Raw genomic sequence first — 27,002 nt, 5'->3', positions numbered from 1 at the left:
TAGAAATGAACTGGACATGCTATTGTCAGGAAGCAGGTGTGTGTGTGTGTGTGTGTGTGTGTGTGTGTGTGCTTCCACCTGTTTGAGTTCAAAACTTTTGCGTTTGTTAGGGAGAAAGGTACTCTTTTACATCAGATTGTCTCACACACACACACACAAATGTTTTTAATACACTCACTCATCATATATATATATATATATATTTATGTAAGGGTAAGAAAAATATATTTGTTTCATTTTCTGACTCACACACTACAACGCATTGTCAATTATTTAGGAAAAATCGAAAAAAAAATCTCTCTAATTTTTCTTTTAAATTTCTCTCTCTCTCTCTCTCTCACACACACACACACACACGCGCACACTCACTCACTCACTCATACACACACACACACAAAAGGAGAGTTTCCTTATGTGCTGCTAATGGCAGCCTCAGATTACAGGCAGTGAAGTGCAGTATTGAAGGTGGTTTTGTGTCCGTTCAGAACAGTTTTACGAATCTGTCGTCACTGCGGGGGTGCGGGGGTGTGCGCGAGTGCCTGCGCGCGGGCGCACGTGTGTGTAGCTTTATTAATCTGTCGTCGGAGCCCCGCCGAGCCGCGACTCGGGTGCACATAAGCAGCTCGAGTCAGGCTGCCCGTGATATTCTATATCAATGTATCTAAAGGGAATATAAAGCTGTGATGTAAACATGTCCGTGTGTGTGTGTGTGTGTGTGTGTGTTAGAGATAAACACGTTTTGATTTGGACTTTTTCATGCCTTTCAGATAAGAACTCCAGCGTAGCAGACAGATGTTGTATGGCCATTTTTTTATGTCAAAAATTTAATTTATGTCTTAAAAAATAAAAATCTAAATATGATGGCACTTCTCCATCAATGTTTGAGAGGAACAAAAAAGTTTATAACGTTTAATGTGGACAGTTTCTGGTATACTGGGCAGCAGGTATTTCTACTGGCTCGTCAACAATGAAGGATGTGTGTGTGCAGTGTGTGTGCGTGTGTGTGCATGTGTGATAATTTCTGGTGGTGTAAGCTCAGTCATTGTTCCGAGGCTACAACCGCTGTATTGTCTCGCTCTCCTCATCCATGACTGCTCCTCAGTCAAATACAGCGCCAACGACTTCTGCTGAACAAACAGAGACTGGGCTGCAGCCAAACGTGCGCGCATACACACACACACACACACACACACACACACACACACTACATGTATGTATGGATGCGGAATTTATGTAACAGAACTAGGCTGGTGTAGGTGTTGAATTAGCTGTGTGTGTGCGTGTGTGTATGTGTGTGCACGATTGTTCACAGATTCCCATACCAACCTGCATATGAGAGAACAGCCCTCGTCTCAAAACTAATTAACACTTGTTGCGAAATCTCGTATTTTGGCTGTGAATGTAAGGTGACACTCGACTTTTGGAGGCCATTTGAGAAGAAGGAGGCATCTTATCTTCAAGATGAAACAGAAAGTTTGATTCTCACGTGATTCTCACTGCAATCTCGGCTCAGAAAGGAGCAATCCCAACAGAATCTGTACCTAAACTTACACACACACACACACACACACACACAGACACACACGTCTGGAAGTCATTTACAGCTCAGTGGAAGCATTTTTGGTAATTGAAGTAAAATCATAGTGGAGTGTGTGTGTGTGTGTGTGTGTGTGTGTGTCTGGCAAGAAGGATTGTTATTAAAATGTTTTGTTTGTCCTTAAAGAGCCATCGTTTCGTAGGCGACCCCACAGCCTCAGTGGCAGCATATGTGGAATAGAGATCGACAAAAGAGAGAGAGAGAGTTTTGGTTTTGTCTTCTGCAGCTCCTCTGTAACCATATCCGTCCCCGTTCCTAAATTCCGCCATTGTCTCTCCTTCGTAAACGCTGATGTGGCTGTTTGGCTGTTCCCAGATCAGCATGGCTCACTGCATTGTGCCACCGCCCGGGTAGCCTCTTCGTTCCAGCCCTATTGAGCCTTTCAGCCCAGCTCAACCTGTAGCCCACCGCCCTGCGGGGCTCTTTCACCCATTTAAACGCTCCTCTCAACTCTCAGACGGGGGGAGGAGAGATCAGAGGGGCAGCGGGGAGGAATGAGAAAGCGGCGCTGCTGAAACCAGGAGACAGGAAACTCTGCCGGTTGGTGAAGGGAAGCGTCTAGACAGTAGGCCTGAACCTCCCCAAGATCACAAGGGGGCAGGGCTGTCACAAGCCACTTTGGGTCCCATCTTTAGTGGTGCAGTGGTGGCCTAGTGGTTAAGGAAGCGGCCCCGGAATCAGAAGGTGCCAAGGTGCAGCTGAGGTGCCACTAGGCAAAGCACCGTCCCCACACATTGCTCCCCGGGCACCTGTCAAAGCTGCCCACTGATCACGATGGTTAAAAGCAAAGGACACATTTTGTTGAGTTACTGTGTGCTGTGCTGCAGTGTTTCACAATAACAATCATGCCACTTTTACTTTAGAGCTTGCTACGTGGATGCTCATTTGTATTTATGTGTAAGGGGTGTGGTAGTAGCCTCGTGGGCTACGTGCCTATGAATCAGAAGACCAACTTCAAACCCCACTTAATACCATTGTGTAAGACACTTAAGCAAGACACTTAATCCTGAGTGTCTCCAGGGGGACTGTCACTGGCTGGGACTGTAACTGGGACTGTAACTACCTATTGTAAGTCGTTCTTGTCATGGACTGACTCCGGAGGGGGCACTCCGACTCCGCGAATCGGGAGCTTCGTTGTGTTTTGTTCATTGTTAACCTGATTGTGTGCAGTTATTGTGAGTGTACAAATATCGCCTCTTGTATCGCTTCCCTGTTGGATCCTTGATCGTTTGATAAATACTGTAAGTGTAATGTACATTATAGGTTGTCTAAATGCTTGATAAGTGTATTCATTTGATTTCATAGATGGGCACATGCACATCGGTCTGACATCACCATGTAGATATATACAGTAGATAGATAGATAGATAGATAGAGAGATAGATAGAGAGCTAGATAGATAGATAGATAGATAGATAGATAGATAGATAGATAGATAGATAGATAGATAGATAGATAGATAGATAGATAGATAGATAGATAGATAGATACTCTATTGATCCCAGAGGGAAATTCCAGCAGTTTCAATTCACAAAATTCACAGACATAGCAGACATAGTGCACACATTAAAGACGTGTAAACATGGAGGAAGAGATACTACTAAGAGATATTACTATATGTCATAGCTGAAGAAATGACTTCCCGGTTTCAGGATGTATTTGTGTCTTTCTGTCTGCCTCACACAGGTAATTAGGAGAGTTCGCTTCTGCGCAAACTTTTTTCACAGTTGCAGGAGTTTGTGGACGGCCCCTTATTCAGTGGCACTAGAGGGCCGTTCTGAGTGGCCCTTTCAGATCGAGAGACAGTTGTGTCGGCCATGTTTGCGAAGAAGAACCCGTCTTCCCGGCCTCTCCACACTACTGGGCTATTCCTATAGAAACGGTTCTGAGTTTATGTGTGGAAGAATTCTTCCCGTGGTTAAGCGTGCATTACTTCAGATACGGTGCGCGTGTATGTGTGTGTTTTGTGGTTTTATTGTCTCCATTCAGCCCAAAATCGGCCGTAATCCCCCGGCGCGCACCGTTTAAAGTTGTGCTGCGGGGAAGCAAACATGAAGTTGAATGTAAACAAAGGAAAGTAACTCCCGGCCTCTCCCAGAGCGAACGCGGCCAGGCGTGTTCTCCATACATGCTCCCGCAGGGACGCGGCATTGTTAACGCTGCACTTAGGCGGACCCGCGCAGGTATGACTGCGCCGTTGTTGGAAGGGTCTGTGTAGCGCGTGTGTTAGTGGGATGCGTTCCTCGTGGTAATGACGTTGCGGCTGTTCCACAGAAGCAGAGGGAGGCGTGGCGGCCCAGTGGGTAAGGAAACGCATTTGTAACCGCCAAGGTGCCACTGCTGTCACCTTGAGCAAGGTATCGTCCCCTACACACTGGTCCCCGGGTGCATTTCCTGTGCTTGGCTTAGTATCACAATGACATTGACTTCACTTTAAAAACTTTTTAAAAACGAGTGTGTGCGCATGTACACATATTGTGTGTGTGTGTGTATATATGTGCATGCCTTCTTTTAAATGCTTGTGTGCATGTGACCATATGTTATCTGCTCGCATGTGCATGTGTGTTTAAACGTCTGTGTGTGTGTGTGTGTGTGTGTGTGTGTCTGTCTGCCAGTCTCGGCTGTCACAGAGGAGAGATTAAGGCCAGGCCTCTAATGGTGATGATGTAGCCGCACTAATAGCCCGTCTTTACTCCCACTGTCTCCAGCCGTCGGCTCTCTGAAGCTGCTCCTCAACAGCAGCAAGAGCAATCACTAAAGAGAACGGGGGGTGGGGAGGGCGAGCGAGAGAGAGAGCGGGCGTGTAGGAGAGCACAGCGCTGCTAATTTGAGTCGGGGTCTGAAGAAAAGAGGCAGTTCGGCCGATGTTCCTCTGTCGATGAAGTCAGACCCGGCTGCAGCCAGATGAGCTGCAGGCCGTCAGACGCAAAAACACATTCTCCGTATATTCAAAATGTTAATTACAAGAAAAACAAATACTTACATGTATAGAAAAGTATAATGTGATGTGAAATGAAAGTGAAGGATTATTACACATGCACGTCCTTTTTCATTTTTTTGTCAATAACTTTCCAAGAAGCAAAGGGAATGTCAAGACAGAACAGATTGTAAACGTGATAACAGTACTTTAATGATTAGAGACTGATTGATATGTGTTGGTTGCATTTATAAGTTGTTTTATGTGTGTTATATACATTCTCAATATATGCATTTGAGATGTTGTCCTTTAATTAAGAGACATTTTGAAAATGCTTGATCCATTTTCTCTGTGGTGTCCAGCAATGTTTATTACCACCATATTGAGTAAAGAAAATTGAGTAAAGAATGTTTATTACCACCATATTGAGTAAAGAAAATACACATGCACACATGAAAGGCCCAACGGCTTACTACCAACGGACGGCTTCCATTTTACACAGAGTTTCAAGATGGTTTGAGAAGAAAGCCATTTGCCTGGTGAGAAAAAGCAGAACTCCAAACGACACATACGCTTACACACCATCTATTTTTCTGTGAAAAGCGCTAAACAGATTGTGTGTGTGTTTAGGGTGGGAGATGCTATTAGCATGTATGTAGGCTGAGAGCAGAGCGTCTCCCCAGATACAGACGGCCATATTGGCCGACTCTCTCACCAGACTGACAAGTTAACAACACACACACACACACACACACACACACACTTACACGCCAGCGCCGTGAGTAACCAAGCTGAAATGAAGTTGTCTGTTTGAGTGACAGCCAGTCATTGTTCTCCTGTCTGCTCTGATTCCCAGTGGACGGTTTCTTTCGCTCTCTTTTTTCTTTCTAGTGTCCCTTCCTAAAATTTCCAATGGGCTTTCAAAAAATTGTTTTTTTGTAAATAAGCTTTTTTCCCCCAGTGGTAAAGCAATAAAATGTCCCCATTTGTACTGAAAGGTTTATTTTTCATGTCTTTGTGGGGACATTTGAGTGCCACTAGGATGTAAATACAAAACACATTTAAACATGAACACACCAACACACAAAAACACACTCACATATGAACCTGCACACCATGGGTGAATATACTAACATAAACGCCACACTAATTCATTCCCAGTTGGAAATAGTTCCTGTAGAGAGTCAGAGACAGAGACGGTGTGTGTGTCTAATTATCTTAGAGCGCAGTTTATGTCTGATCACAGTGGCAAGCCTTGACATGCCCCTTATTTCCTTCAGAATGAGCATGTACTTTTACTGTTTAATGATTTACACACACACACCCACACACACACACACACTTCATTATGGTACTGTTATTGCTTTCTGTCTCGGTGAACCCTTATATCTGGTCACGTTTATAATGGGTATCTATGGCAGGCCGCTATGGCAGGTGTGTGTGTGTGTGTGTGTGTGTGTGTGTGTAAGTGGGGATTACCACAGATACCGTCCTCTGTGTGTGTCTGCCAACATGTGTGCTTTGAAAGACACTCGACATGGTTCACTCTCTCCCTCAGAATCAGAGGAGATTAGCACCGCTCTTGTCTGTGTGTCGAAACCGGAAGGCCGACAGAGACAACAGCGGTTATCTGCCCTCTGACGGGCCGCGCTGCACCGGCGAGTCCCCCTGGTTCAGAAGAGGTTCAGTTCATCATCCCTCATATTCCAAGCAGCGTTGCATATGAATCATGTCATTCTTTCTTTTTTTGTTTATTCCCCATAATTGTTGCACGGCCCTCTGAAGTAGAAAATAACAAAAATACCATAGAATTTTATCAGCATTGTAAAAGATCACTAGATCACTAGGCTTGTGTCTCTAGGTGCGGTTTTTACAGTGTGTCATGTTGTGTGTATATGTAGATGTATATGTATCTGTATTTGTGTGTGTGCATGCGTGGTAAAAATCTCCCAGGCTTCTCGGTTTCTGCGTGGTTCCAGTCTGCCGGGAAAAACCTGTTCATTTGCTTCCTGTCTGGTCATTTCTGTCTGTGAATGTCAGGAGACTTCAGAAGCAGTTTCTCGCGCAATTAGAATTCTCATTATAACACACACACACACACACACACACACACACACACACACACAGTCAAGCGTTCACATCAGACAACATTACAACCTTAAATGTGTCTATTCCAGATGCTGCTGGATGTTGATTGTGCGTGTGTGTGTGTGTGTGTGAGAGAGAGATCATGCATGTGTTGATATGTGTGAAAGAGAACATTTCCACCTATTAAAATGCTCATTTTTTTCTTTGTGGGAAGCTTCATCTGTTTCTTATCAACACCTACACACACACACACACACACACACGTATTGACATACAACAGACACATATGCCCAGACACACACACACACACACACACACACTCACACAGTCAGAGCTAATTGACAGCCTCTGGCTGGCCTGCTCGTCTCTTTATGTTGACTCGTGTCAGTGTGTCTGATGGGAGGTGGTGGGAGGGCACGGCTGTATCCCAGGAGCGCCGTCCAGGAATGCTGCTCCTCTGCCGGAAAAAAAAAGCCTTCGATTGGGAATGCGATGGCTTATTTTGCGAACAAAGAGGAGAAGGGAGAAAGAGACTGTGTGATAGAAAAACATGTCTGCTGGAGCGCTACACTAGTGTGTGTGTGTGTTTGTGGGAAAAGCACCTTTAGGTCAAATGTGCTCAGTCAGTGTAACAGAAGTTACCTATTTCTATGCACTCATATTACTAGTGCATCGCAACAAATGAGAATACTTATTTTCATAATTTAAGTTGAAAAACCCTCAGGCTCTAAACAAGTTTTGACTGCATGAATGTTTTTGAGACATTGATTTTCAGCCATAATCACCAACATAAAATGAATCATAGTTCACATTAAAGTAAATATTTTTAATGAGAAAAAGATAAAACAATTTATACAAATTAGTAGAGGTGTGCCATATCATAAAGATATCATATCATTCACAACAGCGGGAGAATTTTTGTTTTTTAAATTTAAGACTAAGAATAAATACTAACCTGCGTAATGTATTTTTTAAGTTTTTACATAATATTTTAAGGTTATGTTATGTTTATGCTGTCAAATCATTAACAAGCAGTTTTTCTGTATTTTTTATATATCATCAAACTTACCGTTATCATCAGAATACTGATGGGCTCACCACTACATATGGTACTCTGAGACTGAGAGAGTAGAAAATTCCTTTACCAAGATATGGGAAGATAGAGGAAGAAAGGAAGAATTGAGCATGAGTGTTGTGTGATTCAGGAGCCGGGTATTTATGGCAGATCATTTATGAGTTTGTCACTCCTCATTTTCTGCATCTGCGTTGGCCTTTGTTCTGCATCTGCATTGGCTGAATGTGAGATTTTCTCGCATGAAATCCCCAGCAGTGCAGGAACGTATAGTTTGAAGCGTTCTCGGTTATCACCCTCCCGTCAGAATGGTAATCATAACCCAATCATGATACCAGACCTGCTTAGCGCTTTATTGGGTTTGCACATGGGTGTGAATGTGTGTGTGTGTGTGTGCGCCACGTTGCCAGATTGTTGACAGCTGGCGAATGATTGCCTTACAAGAGGAGCTCATGGGACTGATGGGTCGTTTACTTATATTTGCTTGGAAACTCTTTTAAAATTAGCATCATGAGTAATTATCCCTACGAATGTGAGAGAATACATTTCCCATAATTCAACTGCATTAAAAAAAAAAAAAAAAAAAAACTGAACCCAGCTCATTCTTCCAGTTACACCTGTAACCCTAAAGAAATCGGGTGTGGCTCCTAACTTTCGGAAGTGCAGGTGTGTGCTTATGGTTGCCTTCTGTCACACTCTTAACCTGATGGATGGTTGTGCTGAAGGGGACCAATTAAGCGATTCACAGGTGCAGAAGAATATCCCTTACACACACCCGCCCACCCACCCACACTTCTCTTATTCCATGTGCATCTCAGAAATGCATCAGGGGCTCCATAGAAGCCTTGTCATTCCTCCTTATTCACAGTAGGCTGACAGATGCATCTGCAGTGGGGTGTGTGTGTGTGTGTGTGTGTGTGTGTGTAGTCTGAAAACTCACAGTTCCACAAAACAATGTGTCCCCCGAGCTGAAAGGGATGGTGAGTCCAGGCCCCATCTCACTGATGTCTCGCATTAACTCGCCAAGGTGAGTCATCACCTGCCGAATTTGAGATTTTCTCACGTTCTGAGTATGTGCTTCGGCTTCTGTGTGTGTTTGATTATGGCTCCGGGCGAGAGAAGTGCAAGCCTTCACTTTGGAAGTGTTTAAATGAGAAAAAGCCCCGGGACACTGTCTCAACAGTGTCGAGCTGATTGATGTATGTTTCTCAGTGTGTGTGTGTGTGTGTGTGTGTGTGTGTGTGTGTGTGTGTTTGTGTGTTTATGTGTGTGTCTTGTTCTCTGGACTGCTGATGCATTGAATGTAAATAGAGTTTTAGTGATTTTGAGTTTCCAGGCGAGTTTACACACACGCTGCTGTTTAATTGAATGTGTTTGGGTGGGTTTTTGCCATTTGCACTCTGTTGGTTTTAACATCTGATTGATCAATGCAGTCGAATGGGAGGCAGTTCTAAAAACAGTTCAAATATTCACCTACACACACCACAATAATTTAATATAATAACTATACTTATAATAAAGAACAATCCTGAATATAAGACCATCATCTTTTTCCAAGACTAAACATTTGTCCTATTGGTTTTGACACAATATACAGGTATTGCAATTGATACTGTAAATAAAATCAACAATCATTTCATAAGCTATGCAATGTTTGCTGTTTGATGTTAGTATGACCGTAGAAAACACACCTGCGTTAAAGCCAAATAATGTGTTAATATCAACTGCATTCAGATAAATGTGGTACTATCATAACCTTGGCAAAAGTGAAAATTTATCTGAAAACAAATATGAATCAGTATTTTTAATGAGCATTTCCTGGTGTTGCCCGGCTAAACGTTGTTCTCAGGTTGTTCTCGTCAGGTTTTTCTGTTGTTTGGGAGCCCATGTGGTCCCCACTAAGCAATAAAAGCATTGCCAAACAATGCTTTGCTGAGTATGCATCCAGTGCAAGTCATTAGATCCATGTGATATTAGGCATCATGCTAATCCTCTCTGATGGGGGCCGCAATAACCATTCAGAGTGTGTGTGTATATGTGTGTGTGTGTGGGTGGGATGGTGTGGGGGCGTGCATGTGGATTAGCAGACACAGCAAAAGATTGATTATCTCCTCCTTCCCCGAAAGTGGAGATCCACACTATGCGCCTTAGGGCGTAATGCACACATGTGTGTGCACACACATACACAGGTTAACCCTGCATTGTGAGGTGGATTCCAGGCATTGTGCTACAGATCCTGTTCCAGACAAGCAGACAGTATAATGAACAGATACTTTGGCTTTGCTCCTCTCCCACTGCGTGTGCAGGATTACTCAAAGAACCATTCTGCGTTCCCCCATGAACCTCTGCGCTCTATGCCATGGGGGACGGCAGGGGCCAGAGCTCGATGGAAAATCCCTCCATTTTATTGTTCCCCTGAGCCAGAGTTATCCTGCCCTGCAACCGCAGTGAGTTTCTCTGGTGTCTCCTAATCGAAGTCTCGACACAGTCAGCAGGTTTCCAACAGGAAGTGTCCCTCATTATGGGAGCTGTGGGTACAAACAGAGGTTTTCACACTCAACTCAGGAGAAGGAAAATGCATGGAGATATGCACATACCCAAAACCTTCCCTGTGGGGACATTTTGCCATTCCTCATAAAACGACCTTCGAAATGAAATGTGGTTGGCTGTAGCAAACACTGAGGATATATATGCAATTGAAAAAAATGAATTAGAGTTAGGCAGATAACTTTACCTCTATGGGCACAAACAGACCAAACAGACCAACAGATCATTAAAATGTTCCTATTTATGTTCATTCACTATTCAGATCATACAAATGCAAATGAACTAGTTCATAGTTAATTTTTTTTAATAGTTTGAACTCCATGAACTAGTTCATGTTTATTTGAACTAGATCAGCCTGCACAAAAAATGCCATTCATGAAGTACCATAGATGTGAGCTGTGTAGTTAACTGATTAAGGTCACAGTTGCATGTACAAACTGATGGCAAAAATCAGTTTCTGTAAATACTACATGACATTAGCACCCCACAAAGACACATACAACATCTGTGTGTGCGAACAAGTGTCCATGTATGTGGGTGTATAGGTGCTCAGGCCAGTTGCCCATTGTGAGCAGGATATGGCGAGGTCCGCGACACAAAGCTCTGCCCTCTCTCACAACAGGATGAACAAAGAGGCACTTGTGCTGTTCAGATGGAGGAATTGGTCGGAGAATGGACGCCGTCACATGGCCCTCTCCCGCTCGGCGTCCATCGCACTTGTGTATGGCGCTCGTTAAATGAGGCCCATTGTGTTGGGGAGGGGGGTGGATGGAGTTTGTGTTTTGCTGTTAATACACTTTCCTTTCTGATTAGGCAGAGATGGGACAACCTGCAGGCGTGCACGGAACCGGTGTTTTAATTATGACAGATTAAACTGCTGCAGCAAAGCCTCGTGCTGTTGTACGTTCACAGTTGTTGAACGTGAACTATACTTTCTGCGTGTGTGAGGCTGTGTGTGCGCCAATGTGTGTCTTCTTGTTTTTCTCCCTGCATAATAACAACTTGTTTTAGTTTGTGTGGCTTGAGGTTGACACACACCCTAAAACCGTGCTCCATGTTCCTTCTTCCTTTATAGCATCTTACAATCCCTTGTACTCATCACATCTCGCACATTTCCATTATTTAGTTGAATTGAATTCTAGTTGCATTATCCAGAGTGAATTTCAACACACAGGGCTACACAGGGCTAAACCCATGACTTATGCAATGTCGTTGCCAGGTCGTTCCACCTCACCAACTTTAAGGCTGTTGTGATGTGACATGGGTGTGACCGTGGAGGTCTCTCAGACATTTAAAATTTTGTTCTACAAATACAAACAAAATGAACACAGTACCGACATTTCTCTTGGTATCTGTCTTTAACATTGAGCATAAATGAGCCTTTTGGGGTCATGTCTCTGGTTCTGGGACATTGGCACACTTTATAATAACTAAGGCTGGATAAAGTTTATGTTGTTTCAGCATTCAAAAGGTTTTTTCCAGTGTAAACACTGGTTCACTGTAAGCTTTGATATATTTGAGAGCTTTTGAACAATAATATGGTGGTATTTCTGTCTAAAATGCATTACAGGTTGTACTTTGGGTATGTCGCGTTGGTGGACAGGACAAAGGGACAGATTTATATTGACTTGTTGGACTAACAAAGTATTTTGCGGTCATGTGCTGCTTAATTCTCCTGACTGTTTGTTCTGTGTCACATTTTTGACCTTGTTTTGATGTGAGTATGTGGGAGGCCGTAAAGGATTTAGATGAATAGGTTCATCGCATAGCTCAAACCTGCCCTTTTTTGTGTTTTCAGATCACATTAGGCTGCATATGTCTTGATAGCGAATGGCCCGGGGAATCACCAGATCACAGCCAGAACTTTTACAAGAGTGTTAGTAGCTTAGTGAGTTAGTTACTCGCCTATGAACGAGAAGACCAGAAAGTTACAGGTTCAAAACCCACTTACTACAATTGTATCCCTGAGTGTCCCTGTAACTACTGATTGTAAGTCGCTCTGGATAAGGGTGTCTGATAAATGCCATAAATGTAAATGTACGAGTGAACACTGGGACGCACATTTACAGAGCTTAGTAAAGCAGCTCTTACATAATGCTTTAAACAGCAGAGCAATATGTGTGTGTGTGTGTGTTTGTGTGTGTGGCTGGCTGGCTGTTTTTCAGCATCACAGCAAAACAGTCCAATGTAAACAGAGAGCTGATATTAGGGCTGTTTCCCAGCTGCCCTTGTGACAGTTGACACGCTGCCTTCCCATTGGTCCGTCCTGCCAGACCATTGGCATTGTGGGATTAGAGGGGGCTAGGCCAAGTCATGCGCTCAAAGCTGTTCATGGAATGTGTGGGTGGGGGGCACCCACTCTGGGCTTTCTCTTCTCCAGGCCCCCCCTCTGCAATATGGTGAAAAGCCGGCGTCTGAATGGAGCTCATTTGCATGGGCAGCATCATTCAGCACTTTAATTGGCGCCATTCAAGTCAGTCTTAATCCCATGTTCCGTTGTTTAAAATGAGGGAGCGCTTTAGAGGGGGCCAAGCCTTCCGTTTAGAGTGGAGCGGGGGGGTTGTGTGAGTGTGTTTGTCTGTGTGTGTTGTATGTGTGTGTGCGCACCAGCTGTTTTGAGCATGTGTTCCCATTTGAGAGGGGAGCAGCAGAACAATGTGATAATGATAGGTTGTGAGGTAAAAGTGTGTGGATCTCTGTGTATTGAGTGTATAGTGATTCATGTTAGTGTGGTGTGTGTATGTGCTTGTGTGTATGTGTGTATACACCCACTGGAACCTTCTATGTGTATGTGCGGGTGTCTGCAGACCTGTGTGTGTAAAGTTAGAACAACATTGTAGTTAAATGCAATTTTGTAAATGTGGGGACGTTTTGCTTGCCACAATACTATTTCTTTACAAATAAAACTTTTACAATGCAAAATCTCATTGAGGTAAATATATATAGTAATGGTATGGTCCTGGCAAGTGCAGTAGAGCTAGATACACATGTATAACCCTCGCTCAGGGTGATGGGTTAAATGCAGAGGACAAATTTCACTGTGTGTGCTGTGCTGCTGTGACAATCACTTCACTTTAACTTTACTTTAGTACATATGTTACATATTTGTTTCTGTAGGCACTCACAATGCTTTAAAAACAAAAGTGTGTGAAGATGAAGGTCAGTGCTTATATGAACTCAGCCATTATCAGATGCCAGTCTGATTCAAAGGTGATTAAATGTGTGTTAAGTGCAGTTATGCTTATTTGCTAAACAATTAAACCCAGTTACCAGACATCCACAGTCCTTACTCGTCTTTATTTTGGTGTCACCTTCGCTCTGATTTTCATCCTGTGTTCACTCCTGACACGAAATATGATGCAATAAGGTTTTAGTCCCAGTTCGGCTCTCTGCTCTCGCCGTCTGAGTAGCTCCCCTGTTGTTTGTGATATGAGGACAGGTAGTTGTGTTATTTCCCGGTGCTTTTGTTCTCGTTTGATAGGAGAGCCCTGGGGGATACCTGGGTGGCTGTTGTTGTGATTCTTTCCCCCCCATTTTTTTATGGTTACATCGGGAGGCTTGTGAGTGGCTTGGGGACACGGGCAGTGGGAAAGCCGGATAGGGGCGGGCCCTGAGTGCCTCAGCTACAAACTGGAGGGCTGCACCTGACAGAACAGGAGCCCACCCACGGCACTCCACTCTCCCCTATGACCATCATCAGGAGCATCATCAACATCATTTCCCATCAGGGAAAGAGGAGAGGGTGAGATGGGAGGTGTTGCCATGACAACGTGTTCACAAGCACTCATCTTGTGTAGATTGGAGACACAGTTGACAGGTGAAGGCGGATTTTCTATTAGGACTGGGAATATTCCGGAATGATGCAATTTGATCAGCAAGGGGTGGGTCAACATCCATATCAGGATCAGTTGTGTCTGTGTGCGTGTGTGTGTGTGTGTGTGTGTGTGTGTGTGTGAATGCATGGTTGTCGCTGTGTGTAGGAGTCTGGATTCTCACAATCTTTCAGTGTCTTGGTGTGTGTGTGTGACTCACACTCAGGTCCTGCTCTGTGAACTTTACCCATAGAGATCCTGCCATGCAGCACCTGGTATATGACCGGTTAGCACACACACACACACACACACACATACACGTAGAAGCACCGAGGGGATTTGATTAAAAGTTCTTCTCCCCGCAGCGGGAGTACCGGCGTATTACGGCACGGTGAGATGAAATCACCCGCCGCCGATTGTTCCTGCACACACATTGCCCCGTCGTCGGCCGACACACACACACACACACACACACACACACATTCTGCTGTCAGCGGCTGACACAAAAAACGTTGACGTCTTCATTGACGGGTGAAAGGAGCGTCTGCAGCTTGGTGTTCCCCTGTGTCACCTCCCACCAGAGTGGAAACAAAAGTCACACACAAAAGGTTCCTGGCTCTTACTGAAGGTCCCTCACCCCTCTGAGTTAATTTCATGCAAATGGGTGCTAATCTCTGTGAAGTATTGCAAATAGAGAGACTCTGAGGATGGGCAGCCGACTTGTTTGTGTTTCAGAGGGTTTGGAGTTACAGTAAGACATAAAAAAGTGAAAACTGCTGATTGACCTTCTATTTAGCCTTGACCCTGGACATGAACGTGCACTTTGGTGAAGTTCATGTTGCCGCTGGTGTGATTCACACACTCATGCCGCCCATTCATTCCCAGGCAGGTCAGAAGCAGTCACCCCCCCCCGGCAATTAGCCCCGGATTATTACCCCATGTTGAAGCACCCTCCAGCACCGGCGTCAACAGTCAGGGCGACAATAAGATTCCCTGTCACACCTTTTTGTGTCTCTTACACACATACACACGCGTGTGCGTAATACAGTAAAACCACTTTAATAGATAGAATTTAAATGAATTTCCCCTCTATACCTGCAGTACCTGAATCCCCCCAATGCCCTTATAATTGCTATGTGTGTGTGTGTGTGTGTGAGAGAGAGAGATAAAGAGGCAGAATGACCATTGAGGAAGAGATGAAAGGGTGCGCTAGATGTGAAAACCGAATGAGACAGGCCGCATTGAGTGTCCCCGTTGAATATGCTAATGTCGCTCATTAATATTCATAACCCTTAAAACACCCATAATGCCTCCCTGTGTGTGTGTGTGTGTGTGTGTCTTTCTGTCCATGCGTGCCCTGTAAGTGTGTGTCTGATTGCGAGTGTATCTGTGGATTTGTGCACATGCATCTGTGTGTGTGTGTGTGTGTGTGCGCGTCTCCATTTGGCTGATAATAGTGATGAAGAGGAGAGGCCAATTGTCATTCTGCAAATGGGTGGGAGGAAACCGGCAGCTGAAAGCTCTAATCACGCAGACAAGCTGTAATCTGTAGCCGCTTCCTGACGTCCTCGTCGTGCTGCTTTTTTCTGTTTTTTCTACTTCCTGCCGCCTTGTCAAGTTCGCTGCCGCTCCCACAGGACAGCAGCACCACCGCCGTCTGTATCTGCCTCTCCGCCTCCTCGTCGTCCACCTTCTCCCGGACCAGGCCGGAGCGGGTGTTTTCACGGACGTGCTACTCCAGGCCAAACTCGATGGACAAAGAAAGGTGCTGCTGGGCTTTTAGGACCCTGCCTAAAGCATACTTGTTCGAGAAAACAGAGAAGATGAACTTTAATGTTGGGAAACCCCTTGCCAGGATGTTTTTATTGGAATCAAGACCTTCAGGAAGCGGGCAACGTAGCCGGCGTTTCAGACGCATTCTGAATACAGAAAGAATGTTCTTCTAAGGTGTTTAAAGCCCATCTTGGTTCGGGTGTCAGATCGGCTGACCTTTTTTGTTTAATTTGTGACCGTGCATGAGTATAAAATACATCCCTTTGATCAACGTTTTCCATTGACCACTTCCTGCTTCGCCTCCTCAGAGATGTAAATCGACCCCACACTCGTTTCTGCAGCACTTTTCTTTCAAGACAGTGCCTGCTAAAGAGAGAAATGTTTCTGAGATGGAGGACTTTCTGAGCATCCATGATGATGGATGCACGCATCACACGTATCAACGTACAGAACATATTGCTCAGGGAAAAACTGCTGCTGAGAACAATGTTGCTAGACGACATTAGAGGACGTGGCGCGAGCATTAATGTCTGATAAGGCTGTATAATAATGTCTTCAGGCTGTGTACTGTCAGTAACTGCGCAGCATTTCTGGTTGGCTTGTTCAGGTTAAGGCATCAGGGCTCCCTTTCAGCGCCTGTCTTACAATTTGACCTATAATGGCAGAATATGCAATGTCTCATTTCCAACCTTCACTTTAGATCACCTCGATTATCCATGCCATTATTCAGCTCAGGAGAGTGCACACACACACACACACACACACACACCACACACACATTAATATTCCATTGGAAAACGCCAAGTGAGCTGTGATAGAGGCATGGGTACAGGTTGCTGGATCAAATGGAAATGAACCGTTCTAGTTCTGGTGACCATGTGGCGTGTCAGCATTGTTCTGTTATTACATTTTTAGCTGTACCTAGATAGAGCCTAAATGCCTACTTGAATTATTCATTTACTATTATTATTTCGAATATTTGACCTAATTTCAGTGAATATGTGATGCCCAGGAGCGGCTGGGAGCACAAAGCTGCTGCCATGGCACCCAATTGCGGAGTCCTGATCAATCCAAGATGAAACTAGGATTGGTCCATTAGAGCTTACCTTACCTTGCTGTTTTGTTCCTGTCGTTTCGGATACACGCCTTTGGTTGTTTTTTTTGCTTATCCCTTGTTCCACTGTTTTCTGGCCCTCATGCCTGTTTTTCTTGTGATTATTAAAATCCCCTTTATCCTGATGTCCCGCTTTGTGCCGCATTCCCCATCTCATCCCAAGTCATGACAGAATATGTCTTAGTTCTGCAGAGTCACTTGTTATTATTAAAGTTAAAATGAAATGAAAATCATATTTTTTCCTAAAATAACTTAAATAATCCTTTTTTTGTACGTTTTTACTCTCAGACAGAAATAAAGCTGTGTGTGTGAGATAAAAATGAAAATGGAGCTGAATGATGAAATGATAAATCCAAATTCCCTTAAGACCCACTGGTCAATAGCGACTGAATTCACTAAAGATCACAGCCCATCTGTCTATCCATACTTCTGTTTTCTGGATGTGGGTGTGTGTTAATGCACACACTTTTTCATTACATCCCACCCTGTGCATCTGATCTGATGATTCCCATCTGCCCGATTCGGTGAGATTAGAGATGCACGATGCAGACAGAAAAATGCAATTACAAGTATTATGCAATGTATTGGTATTAAATGCATATTTTACACCGGTACATCTCCATTTACGGCTAATTTGACCTAATTTTAGGATCCCTCCTGGATTTTTAGGGGAGAAACATCCTCCTACCAACTGCACTGAGCGACGAGTTAAATGGGAAAAACATCTGTTAGGGTAATTGTAGCCTGTCAGGATGAACCAAATTATGATTTTTGAGCTGATCCAGGTATGAACACAGGGGTGTAAATTAGATCCGTCCTCACATATGTCTTCTCCCATCAAGTCTCTAAAAAAAGACTTTTTCTTTTGTGTGTGTAATCTTCTGATTGTGTAAGGTCTGATTTAGCAATTATCCACATTATCATATTAACAGCCCCCTTCCTTCTGGACCGTGCTCCTTTTGTTTGGGCCAAATCAAGCAACTCAGTCAAATAATGACGTCTGCGCTGCCTGACGTCCCTAAGTGCTGGAAACTCTGCGTTGTGGGTCTGGCAGCGAGGAAGGACACTTTTGAGCCGGAGCCGGGAAGCCAATTGCCACTTTGAATCCTCTTCTCAATCAGGCGTGTAACGCAGAGTCGCTTCCCCCTGCTCTGCCTGGCTTTTGGGGGTTTGGGGCCTGGCGGATGGGCTGGCATGACATGCCGCGGTGGGCGCATCTGGGACCGGGGTTGGACTGGCACAGGGGCTCCTCTCCAAGCCACCGGTTTAGCGAAAAAAGGGGGAGCGGGAATGAAAAGGTTCCCCTGGTGGATGAAGACTCGTATATAAACACAGCTCTCGTTCCCATGCCAGCCCGTGTCAAATGATGCTGCCAAAATAACAGAATGATCCGTGCGGCGCTGGCGCCGATTCATCCCTGCGCAGAGAGCATTCTAATAGATTCTGTTTTATTTATGTTTTTTTTTTCCTCATGGCTTCGGTATTCATTTCTCTTTTTTGTGTTTGGCTCTGTCAGTGTTCCTTATATATATATATACACACACACACACACACACACACACATAGAGGCCCATAGCACCACATTATTCAGTTTTGGCAGCTGTTGCACAGTTCCACACCTCATGATTAGGCAATAAAATGATACATGAGAGGGAAAAGAGAATAAAATTATACAGATCTCACAATCTCACTATGATGAAGAGCATAAGGAAAAGCTCATACTGGAAATGTGGGAAACCAAAAATATTGGTGAAAATAAAAATGGCAGCCACTTTACACTGTGATCGTAACTCAACGACGTTAAGGTGTATCTTAACATTTTACCAGCTCTGTATTGTATGACATATCAAACCACTTTTAATTCCTTTATAATATGAACAATATACTGTAGTATTTCACAGTCTCAAATAGATAAAGTAAAATGTTTTTCAAACAGATAAAGCCTTGACTATTAGACTCTGCATCAGAACAGAAGATAAATATTAAATAGAGTGAAACTTTGTGTTGAAATGATTTGTTATAAATCATCAGTTAAAATATTTGCTTCTTCCTGCTCCAGGTTTGTTCTAGGTAAGGGCCTGGTACTTTACCCTGAAATCGGAGACAAGTTGGACATCATCTGCCCCAAGGGGGACGTGGGCCGACCGTACGAGTTCTACAAGCTCTACCTGGTGAAGAAGGAGCAGGCGGAGTCCTGCAGCACCGTCATGGACCCCAACGTGCTGGTCAACTGCAACAAGCCGGAGAAGGACATCAAGTTCACCATCAAGTTCCAGGAGTTCAGCCCCAACTACATGGGCCTGGAGTTCAAGAGGAACCAGAACTACTACATCACCTGTGAGTTTGCCACACTGCCACGTTCCACGCGGCATGCTTTTACCGCGCCGAATTACACTTTACTGCACTTCACACCACTTAACTGCAGCATGCACACTTTACCACGGCACTGCAGCTGCTCTCCACTGAGAGCAGAATTAGCCTTGGCGCTTGGCGTCCGCCCTGCCTGTCTTATGTGTGTTGAGTAGCACTACAATCAATTGCATATTCCATTTAATGGCAATTTTTTACAATAATATGTTGTCATTATTTTATGACTTATGTAGCTAACTCATAGAGAATTAATGTATAACCTGTACAATTTTTTTCACAGTTGTAGAGTTTTTCCTTGCAACTGTCGCCAAATACAGTTTTTAAACGTGGCAATGTACATTGTAACACGGTATACATATCAATTGACTGATGCATATCAAAACAGAACTGGTGATGACAGGGCGCAGTATTTGTGTGAATGCGTGAGCTGCCGGTGGTCGCCGCTCTTCCCCCCTGTCCTGTCGAGGTCCCCCGCCAGGCGCTCAGTAACGTGAGTCGAGGTGAAGCCGGACCCGCCGGCCTCTAATGGAACAGCGAGCAGTTGAGGGGTTATGGCAGAACAGGGAGGCTTTTGTGGCTCTGATGTGGACTTTGGAGAGGGACATTGTGGTGCTGCGATAAGGGTGCACAATTGGGTTTTCTTTGGATTAACGTAAAAGACAGACAGATCCCAGAACAAGGCATGAGAGCAGACTATGTGTGTGTGTGTGTGTGTGTGTGTGTGTGTGTGGTTCAGATGAGAGCAAAAAACAATGTATGAGCGGTGAAGCCATTTCTGATGCCCATTACCTTCCATACCTTACCTTCAGCAAAATTTCGAGGGAATATCCTCCCACCTCTGAACTTGAACTTTCAGAACTTTTCATATTCATGTATTAGAGCTGGACAACTGGAAACATTGTGCATGCTTATTATTACCATTGTGTCGTGGTAATGTTCTGAGAAAGGTGTGGCAAATACAGCAACAAGTGATATGAAGGTACCCTCATGAAGGTTTTACAGGAAGTGGGACCACAATACAGTTTTTTTCGTGAAGTTGAAAGTGTTTGTTCTCTGTTTCTTTCTTTTCCTGAGAGAGAGGGAATGACAAAAAAATACGGAGAGCGAGGGAAAGAAGGAGGGAGGGAGGTCAGCGCCAGTCATGCGCCCCTCATTGGTTCAGTTCTGCTCCACTGAGTCAGGCTTGCAGGCTGCGACGCCCCGACACCATCCCATAATTGACTTCACCTCAGCCGACCCGTCTCCACGGAGACCGAGGTTGTTTTTCTTTACCTCACCCACCCCGACCATCCCTCCATCCAGCTGGGGCGTTTTTTTTTTTTTTTTTTACATCTGCTGAGTATACTCAGATCTCTGTCCCCTCGCTTCTCTCAGTGTCACTCCCCATGTCTTACTTCCTCTATGACTGTCTGTCTCACACCTGCTGCCTTACTGCCGCTGTCAGGGTCTAGATGCACTTGCATTATAGATTTATTAAAAGAGTAAGTGATGTTAAAAACTCTTACAATAAATCATTCATTCTCCAACCTGACAGTCTGTATCATGTATTTTAGAAAGTCATGTGACCTGTAAATGTGAAAAATTTTGTAGCTGAAATCACCTGAAAATATTTTTTTTTAATAAATGATGTTTCAATTTGGAGGATTTTCTTTTTGCAGTTTGAGTCTCAATATAATCAAGTTACAGGAATATTTTGTGCCTTCCTCTTCTCGCTGGTGTCAAAGTTGCCTTAAAACGCTTCTTCTGGTTTAAGAAGTATTCCGTGCGCTCTCTGACCACGTATGTATTAGTGAGTGAGTGAGTGAGTGTGTGTGTGTGTGTGTTCTGTCTCCTACTCATGGATTTTTTTCTCCTCTGTCCTCAAAACGTGTCGCTCTCATCAGAGGCCAGCAGCTAATGAGAGAACATGCAGCCTCTCTGTCTCTGGGGACGTATTACTGCCCTGAGAGAGGGAGATGGAGAGAGAGAGAGAGAGAGAGAGAGAGAGCGTGAGGGGAGGAGAGAGAAACCGAGAGAGAACAAGAGAACAAGAGCGTTATCACAGGTGATTCTGTTACTAATTTATGCTGAATACAAGCCTCTCTCTCTCTCTCTCTCGGCCTCTCCAGATCCCTGCCTGCCTCTGTCTGCGCCTTTGATGATCTAATCAATAGCGATCAGTTCTTACTTTACCCTTTGAGTGTGTGTTTCACACACTCTTCTCATACACATGCACTTCCACGGCTGCCTGCAAAGACGGCCTGTGTTCCTCTGGCCCGGCGGAGCGGGCCGTTCCGAGCGTGAGTGTGTGTTGGTGCCAGGCGCACATTACGGCTGCTTTACGGCTCCGTGGACTTCCAGTGACGGGAGAAATAAAGTGCTGCGGGGAGGCACTGCGTCCCGGCTGCAGCTGTGCGCCGCGCGGCTGGGAAACAGCTGAGCCGGGAGATTCGGCAGACAGTGCATATACATCACCCGCCGAGCCACGCTCGGGGCCCCGCCCCCACGCTGATGAAGACGTCTCCACGCACACGCTCTCCGTTCGGCGGCGAGCCGGTGATGCCAAGCTTCTCCTCTCCTGTAAAAATGCCTGCAAGCTTATGGAGACGAGTTGCTCTCAACAGCTGTCGCTGTGTGTGTGTGTGTGTGTGTGTGTGTGTGTGTGTGCGTGTGTGTACCTGACACAGTTCTGCTGCTGTGCTTTGTATATAATAGACTTTTATTATGACAGAATGCGTATGCTGTCGGTCATAATGGACTTTTATTTTGATGGAGTGGCGCTGCTGTTCTATATAAAGTTGAGCGCTTGTGTAGGGGGTGACAGTGATCTTTAACGCCCAAACATCAGAAACTAGCACAACTCTACAACACTGGAGTCGTTGAAAGAGATTTGGTTTTTGGTTAAGATGTTCTGTTTCCATGGTACCTTGTAACACAGACCCTGATCATCAGCATTTAAACAATAGAGCATATATGGTGGAAAAGCATCGAGTTGACCCATAAATCAGAGGGTTGACTCCCATTTATCATCCCGAGCCCCTGATCAGCACACTTAACCCTGCGCTGCTCCGGGGGGAGTCAACCTGTAATTAGTGAATTGAATTCGCTCTGGATAAGAGCGTCTGATAAATGATGAAATGTAAGGCTCTGTCGCAGCCTGTCGTCTTTAACTACACCCGCTGCATTTCCTTTACTTTCCTCATTGTACTGAAGGACACAAAAACAGAATGTTAGGAAGGACATGATCAATTGTTGCAAATGTACCAAACAGAATTTTCACGTTGAACTTGCCATACTGTAATCTCTGTATTGTCATACATATCATCTCATGGAGTGCAATTGGTCACCTTAATCTACTTGAAACAACACAGTAAACCATAATTGGTGTTTCCACCAAATCAATAACTTAAAGTTACTCTGCACTAAAAAAAAAATATTTATATAAGTTTTAAAGTATGGTATATTACCTCTATATTATGAACAAATGTGCAGCTTGAATATAACGGGGCACTATGAAGACACACAACACAAGTAGATCATATAAAGAACATCAGTCTTTGTGTGTACATATGAGGCCCGAGGCTTTATGAGGACCGAGGTGACATACTGAAGTCATTTCAGGACTCCCAGTGAAAAACCCTCAGTGAAAAAGAAACATTGTCCCGGACCAAAATTGCCCATTCACCCACCCCTCCCCTTGTACCCGTCCCTCCCGTCCCTTTATCTTCCCCTGTCTGTTTGTTTACACGTCTCATCAGGGATGCCTCCCGTGCACGATAGTTACAGAAGATTTGTGTAAAAGCATTTCAGTGTTAGATTTAGAGCAAAAGCGACTACATTTTATGGGGGTTTTGGCCTTGAGCTGCCAACTTAATGGCGCATGTGTTTGTGTGTCTGAGTGTGTGTGTGGTTCTATTTTACTTCATGTAATTTCTCAGCAGCTCCCTCAATGATGCATAGAAGATGCCACTCCACTCGGATAACATGACTCATTTCTCCAGCTTCACTTTGGTTGTCACCCCCTTAAAAATGTTTAGGGGTTAGAGGGCATGGTGTTGAGTACCTGGACCACAACACAAAAAGTGCGTCACTTACAATTTAATTAACATCTGTTCCCAGTCTGGATGGATACTCGATTCTGATTGGCTTGGCTGCACCCGTTCTGATTAAATGAACTAGTCGTGCATTTGTGAGATATTCTGGTTTTTATTTAATTCAGTTCATTTAACCATTATTTTTGAGCAAGCCTAATCATAGTTGTTTAATTCTCACTAGTGCACCCATGATTCTATGCTCGCACAACAGAATCAACAGGACAAAGGAATGATGTCCTGAAATGAGAACGATTGAGACATTTCTGCTTACATGGATGAACAGAAAGGGTGTGAAAATGATGTCGTGTACATCTGAAATACTTGTGACCAGTTCATTATCTAATAAATGAGAGTTAATCCCGACTGACATCATGATATTGGTATATTGATCACAGCTCTACCCCTGGCTAGGGTGCATTGGCGGACCGGAAGGCTTAATCCTGACCTCGGGGCCTGGAGACTGGGTTAAGTTGGCCCCGGTGCAGCCTGAACTGGGCTGCTTTGCTGGTTTACTGGTTTAATTGGGTTGTAATGAAGGTTAAACTGGCCTGTGATTCTGGTTTAATCTGCCAATTGGCCAGAGCCCCACACTGAGCTGCTTATCAGCCTGTGGTAATGGTAATAGATTCCCCTCTGAGTCTACTCATTACACACAGACAAACACACACACCCGGACACACTCACAAGCACAATTTATCTGTCTCCTACTCACATGCACACATACAGGCCATCAGACAGCCGAATCTAATCATAGCCAACAACCCCCATCAAATTATATCACCCAACACTAACACACATACAATTACCAGTGCCCATGTTCCCAGCCAGTGTATAATGACACAGACACAAAAACACATATGCACATACACACACACACACATACTTAAAAACAAACTAAAAACACAACTCATGCACAAACACATCTGGACCAGGGGCCACATGTGTCTTTGTTAATCTGGAGAGGAGATTTTATGAGGAGCAGCATGGAGTTGGATGTCACAATGCCTCTGTGTGTGTGAGATAAATTGGACGGACACCCCTCCGAGAGCCCTGGCTGAAACCAAGATGATAGACACCCCCAAAATGCAATGAATTCGTAACCAGTGCATGTTGTGTGCATGCATATCTATGAGTAAAAAAGGCATGATTATAGCTTGTATTTCTGTGTGTCTGAAAACGTTCTATTCTTAGAGAATATTCTTCAGAGAAAAGCTATTCTAGAAAGAGGGCGTGGTTTACAGGTAAGTTACACATTTAAAATAAGAAATTGAAGAAGAAGAAGAAGTGAAAGGATGGACTTGGAGTATTGCTTTGCCTCTGAGCCAGAAGGTAATGCAAAAAGCACGGCCCTGGAACAGCGCTGTCACGCTCTCACGAGGGACATTAAAGAGCTGGAAACGCTGAAAAATGAAGAACAGGAAATTTGCAGTTGAAAGGTTCTCCTCCTTTTTTTCTCCCGGACCCTCAATTGGTCCCCGGGTGCGCCTAATGGCCGGCTTTATCGGGGGAAAAGGGCCAGGGTTTCGCTGGAACGGCGCGGTGAGAACCGACGCTTTTATCTGGAGTATTGTGTTGCCTGCCTCATCAAGGGGAACAAAGGGACGAGGTGGGTGAGAAGGCGGCCATTTTGTCACGACCCAATTAGCCCAGGACCTCGCTTATTCTCCAGAGGAGGCCCGTGGTCGGCCGTGAGTCGGCCAGGAACCCCGGGGGCAGAGACCGGGCCCTTCCGCTGGGCCCGGGGGCCCCGGAGAAGGTGGGAAGCCGGGTGTGTTTGGAGACCCAGACATATGATTGTGATTTCGGAGGACACAAGGACGGACTTTGATGTAGCGCTGCTCCGACCGCAGCCTCTGGACTCGGCTGCTGCCAGAATAGTTTTTGGGCCACAGAAGAAGAATGAAAATTAACGGCTTCATTTTTCTTCTGGTGGCTATGGGGCGAAGGAGGTCACATATAACTAAGGCTTGTTTTATTCGTGTGTGTGTGTGCATTTCAGCAACTATTCTGGTGCATCCGTATGTGTGTGCAGCGTTTTACAGGGTGAATCTTATTTTCCTATTTCTCCTTTTTTGGCATAACGTGAATTAGCCAACTTCAGTGTATGTTTGTATGGGTGTATTTTCCAGAACAGTCTGAATTAAGAGTACCTGTTAACAGTGGAATTTCGGTAAAATCTACCGAACATCCGCAACTGAGCATGCTGGGTAGTGACAAAAAGCAAATAAACCAAAAACTGGCCTCCACAGTGGGCCTAACCACTCAAAGCATAAGTAATTATAGTATGTTGCATTAGTTTGCTCAATATAGTCTTTATTTGGAATGACAGAATAATCATGTTTTTACTTTTACTTTAATTAAGTGCATTTAATTCAGCATTCATGTTGGTAATATCTAGTAATATCTAGGACACAATTATACTGATTTTATTTTAGAGACAATGTTGCTTTAATATTTACATCCACACAAAATGTTTTTTTTGTGTGTGTGTGCCCGTGTGGGTGTCTACACAAAGCATACTATTGTATTCATGCCCTTGTATTTTTCCACTAATCCCAGTTTTTTGTGTGTTGGTGTGTGTCTCAGCAACATACTAATGCATCTGTTTATGGGTGTGTTTTTGTCTGCATTATCATCTTCAGTAACTCTTTTTAATAATGTAATTTTTTTTAATTAAAATTACCATCGGATTGCTGCTCCTGCTCACTGTAGATCAGACACTTGGCTTATATAACGCAGTCTGTTTATGGAATAAGCAGTGGAGGGCCCGAGAAGCCGCTCCTTTAATTACCGCGCTCTCGCTGGAAAGGTGTTACAGGGAGGCAAACTGAGTCAAGTGCGCGTGTGTACTCCTCTCTGAACAGCAGCAATCAAGAGGCACAAAGAATGAGCAGACATCATGTCGGTCGTGTCAGACACCTATAGCAGACAGCCACGAGAACCAACTCATTCTCACTTCACAAATGAGAGGATTTATGAAAATGCCATAAGTGTGTGTGTGTGTGTGTGTGTGCTTAAGGCTGACGGAGCCTTAAAGACTGAGGGTAAAGAGAGTATGTGTGCATACATATTCATCCCCAGTCCCCATGCGCTGTAAGTAACTGCTCACATGAACATATATTTTAAAATTCCGCTGAGCATTCCTCCATAATTCCAGATATCTTTTTTTTTTTTTTTTTCCTTTTGAAGGGAGAAACCGCAGAAGCTACCGATGGTTATAAACACACCCATTAAAATTCTGCTCACTGCATGTGCTTTAATGCGGAGATCACCGAGCACTTCTGCAGTGATTGTGGTCCACGTGCTACCTGGAGGTCCCCTGCACTTAAAATAATTAACGCTCAGTTAAAGTTCATAAATAGCAGGCCCATGCAGCTCAGGGAAGAGCATCTGCTGAAGTCAGTGGCTGTGCTTACGCATTGGATGTAATTGAAAATTGCGGTCGTCCGCTCAGTAATTTGTGTGTTAAAGCGTTTAAATGAATCCTCCACTGCCACTGCACACATGGCCGATTGGGGTGTGTGGTGGTCATTATGGGGTAGATTAGCCGGAGCTGGAATGGTGTGGTTTTAAGGGGTTTGGGATGTGGCCACACAACACTGGGCTCACTCAGCAAGGTGGAGGCCAAGTGTGTGTGTG

The 27,002-nt window shown here is 44.4% G+C and overlaps 1 protein-coding gene across 1 annotated transcript in view; it reads left to right on the top strand.

Annotated features, from left to right (window-relative positions):
- efnb1 (ephrin-B1) overlaps positions 1 to 27,002 on the top strand; it is a 55,862-nt gene that overhangs the window by 4,835 nt on the left and 24,025 nt on the right. Inside the window, exon 2 of the mRNA XM_028984645.1 lies at positions 18,980 to 19,257. Within this exon, the coding sequence (XP_028840478.1) occupies positions 18,980 to 19,257 (278 nt within the window). The remainder of the gene's footprint in view (positions 1 to 18,979; positions 19,258 to 27,002) is intronic.

Source organism: Denticeps clupeoides, chromosome 6 (genome assembly GCF_900700375.1).
Source record: "Denticeps clupeoides chromosome 6, fDenClu1.1, whole genome shotgun sequence".
Classification (NCBI taxonomy): domain Eukaryota; kingdom Metazoa; phylum Chordata; class Actinopteri; order Clupeiformes; family Denticipitidae; genus Denticeps; species Denticeps clupeoides.
Note: the sequence above shows the minus strand (reverse complement) of the source record. Positions and strands in the feature narration are given on the sequence as shown.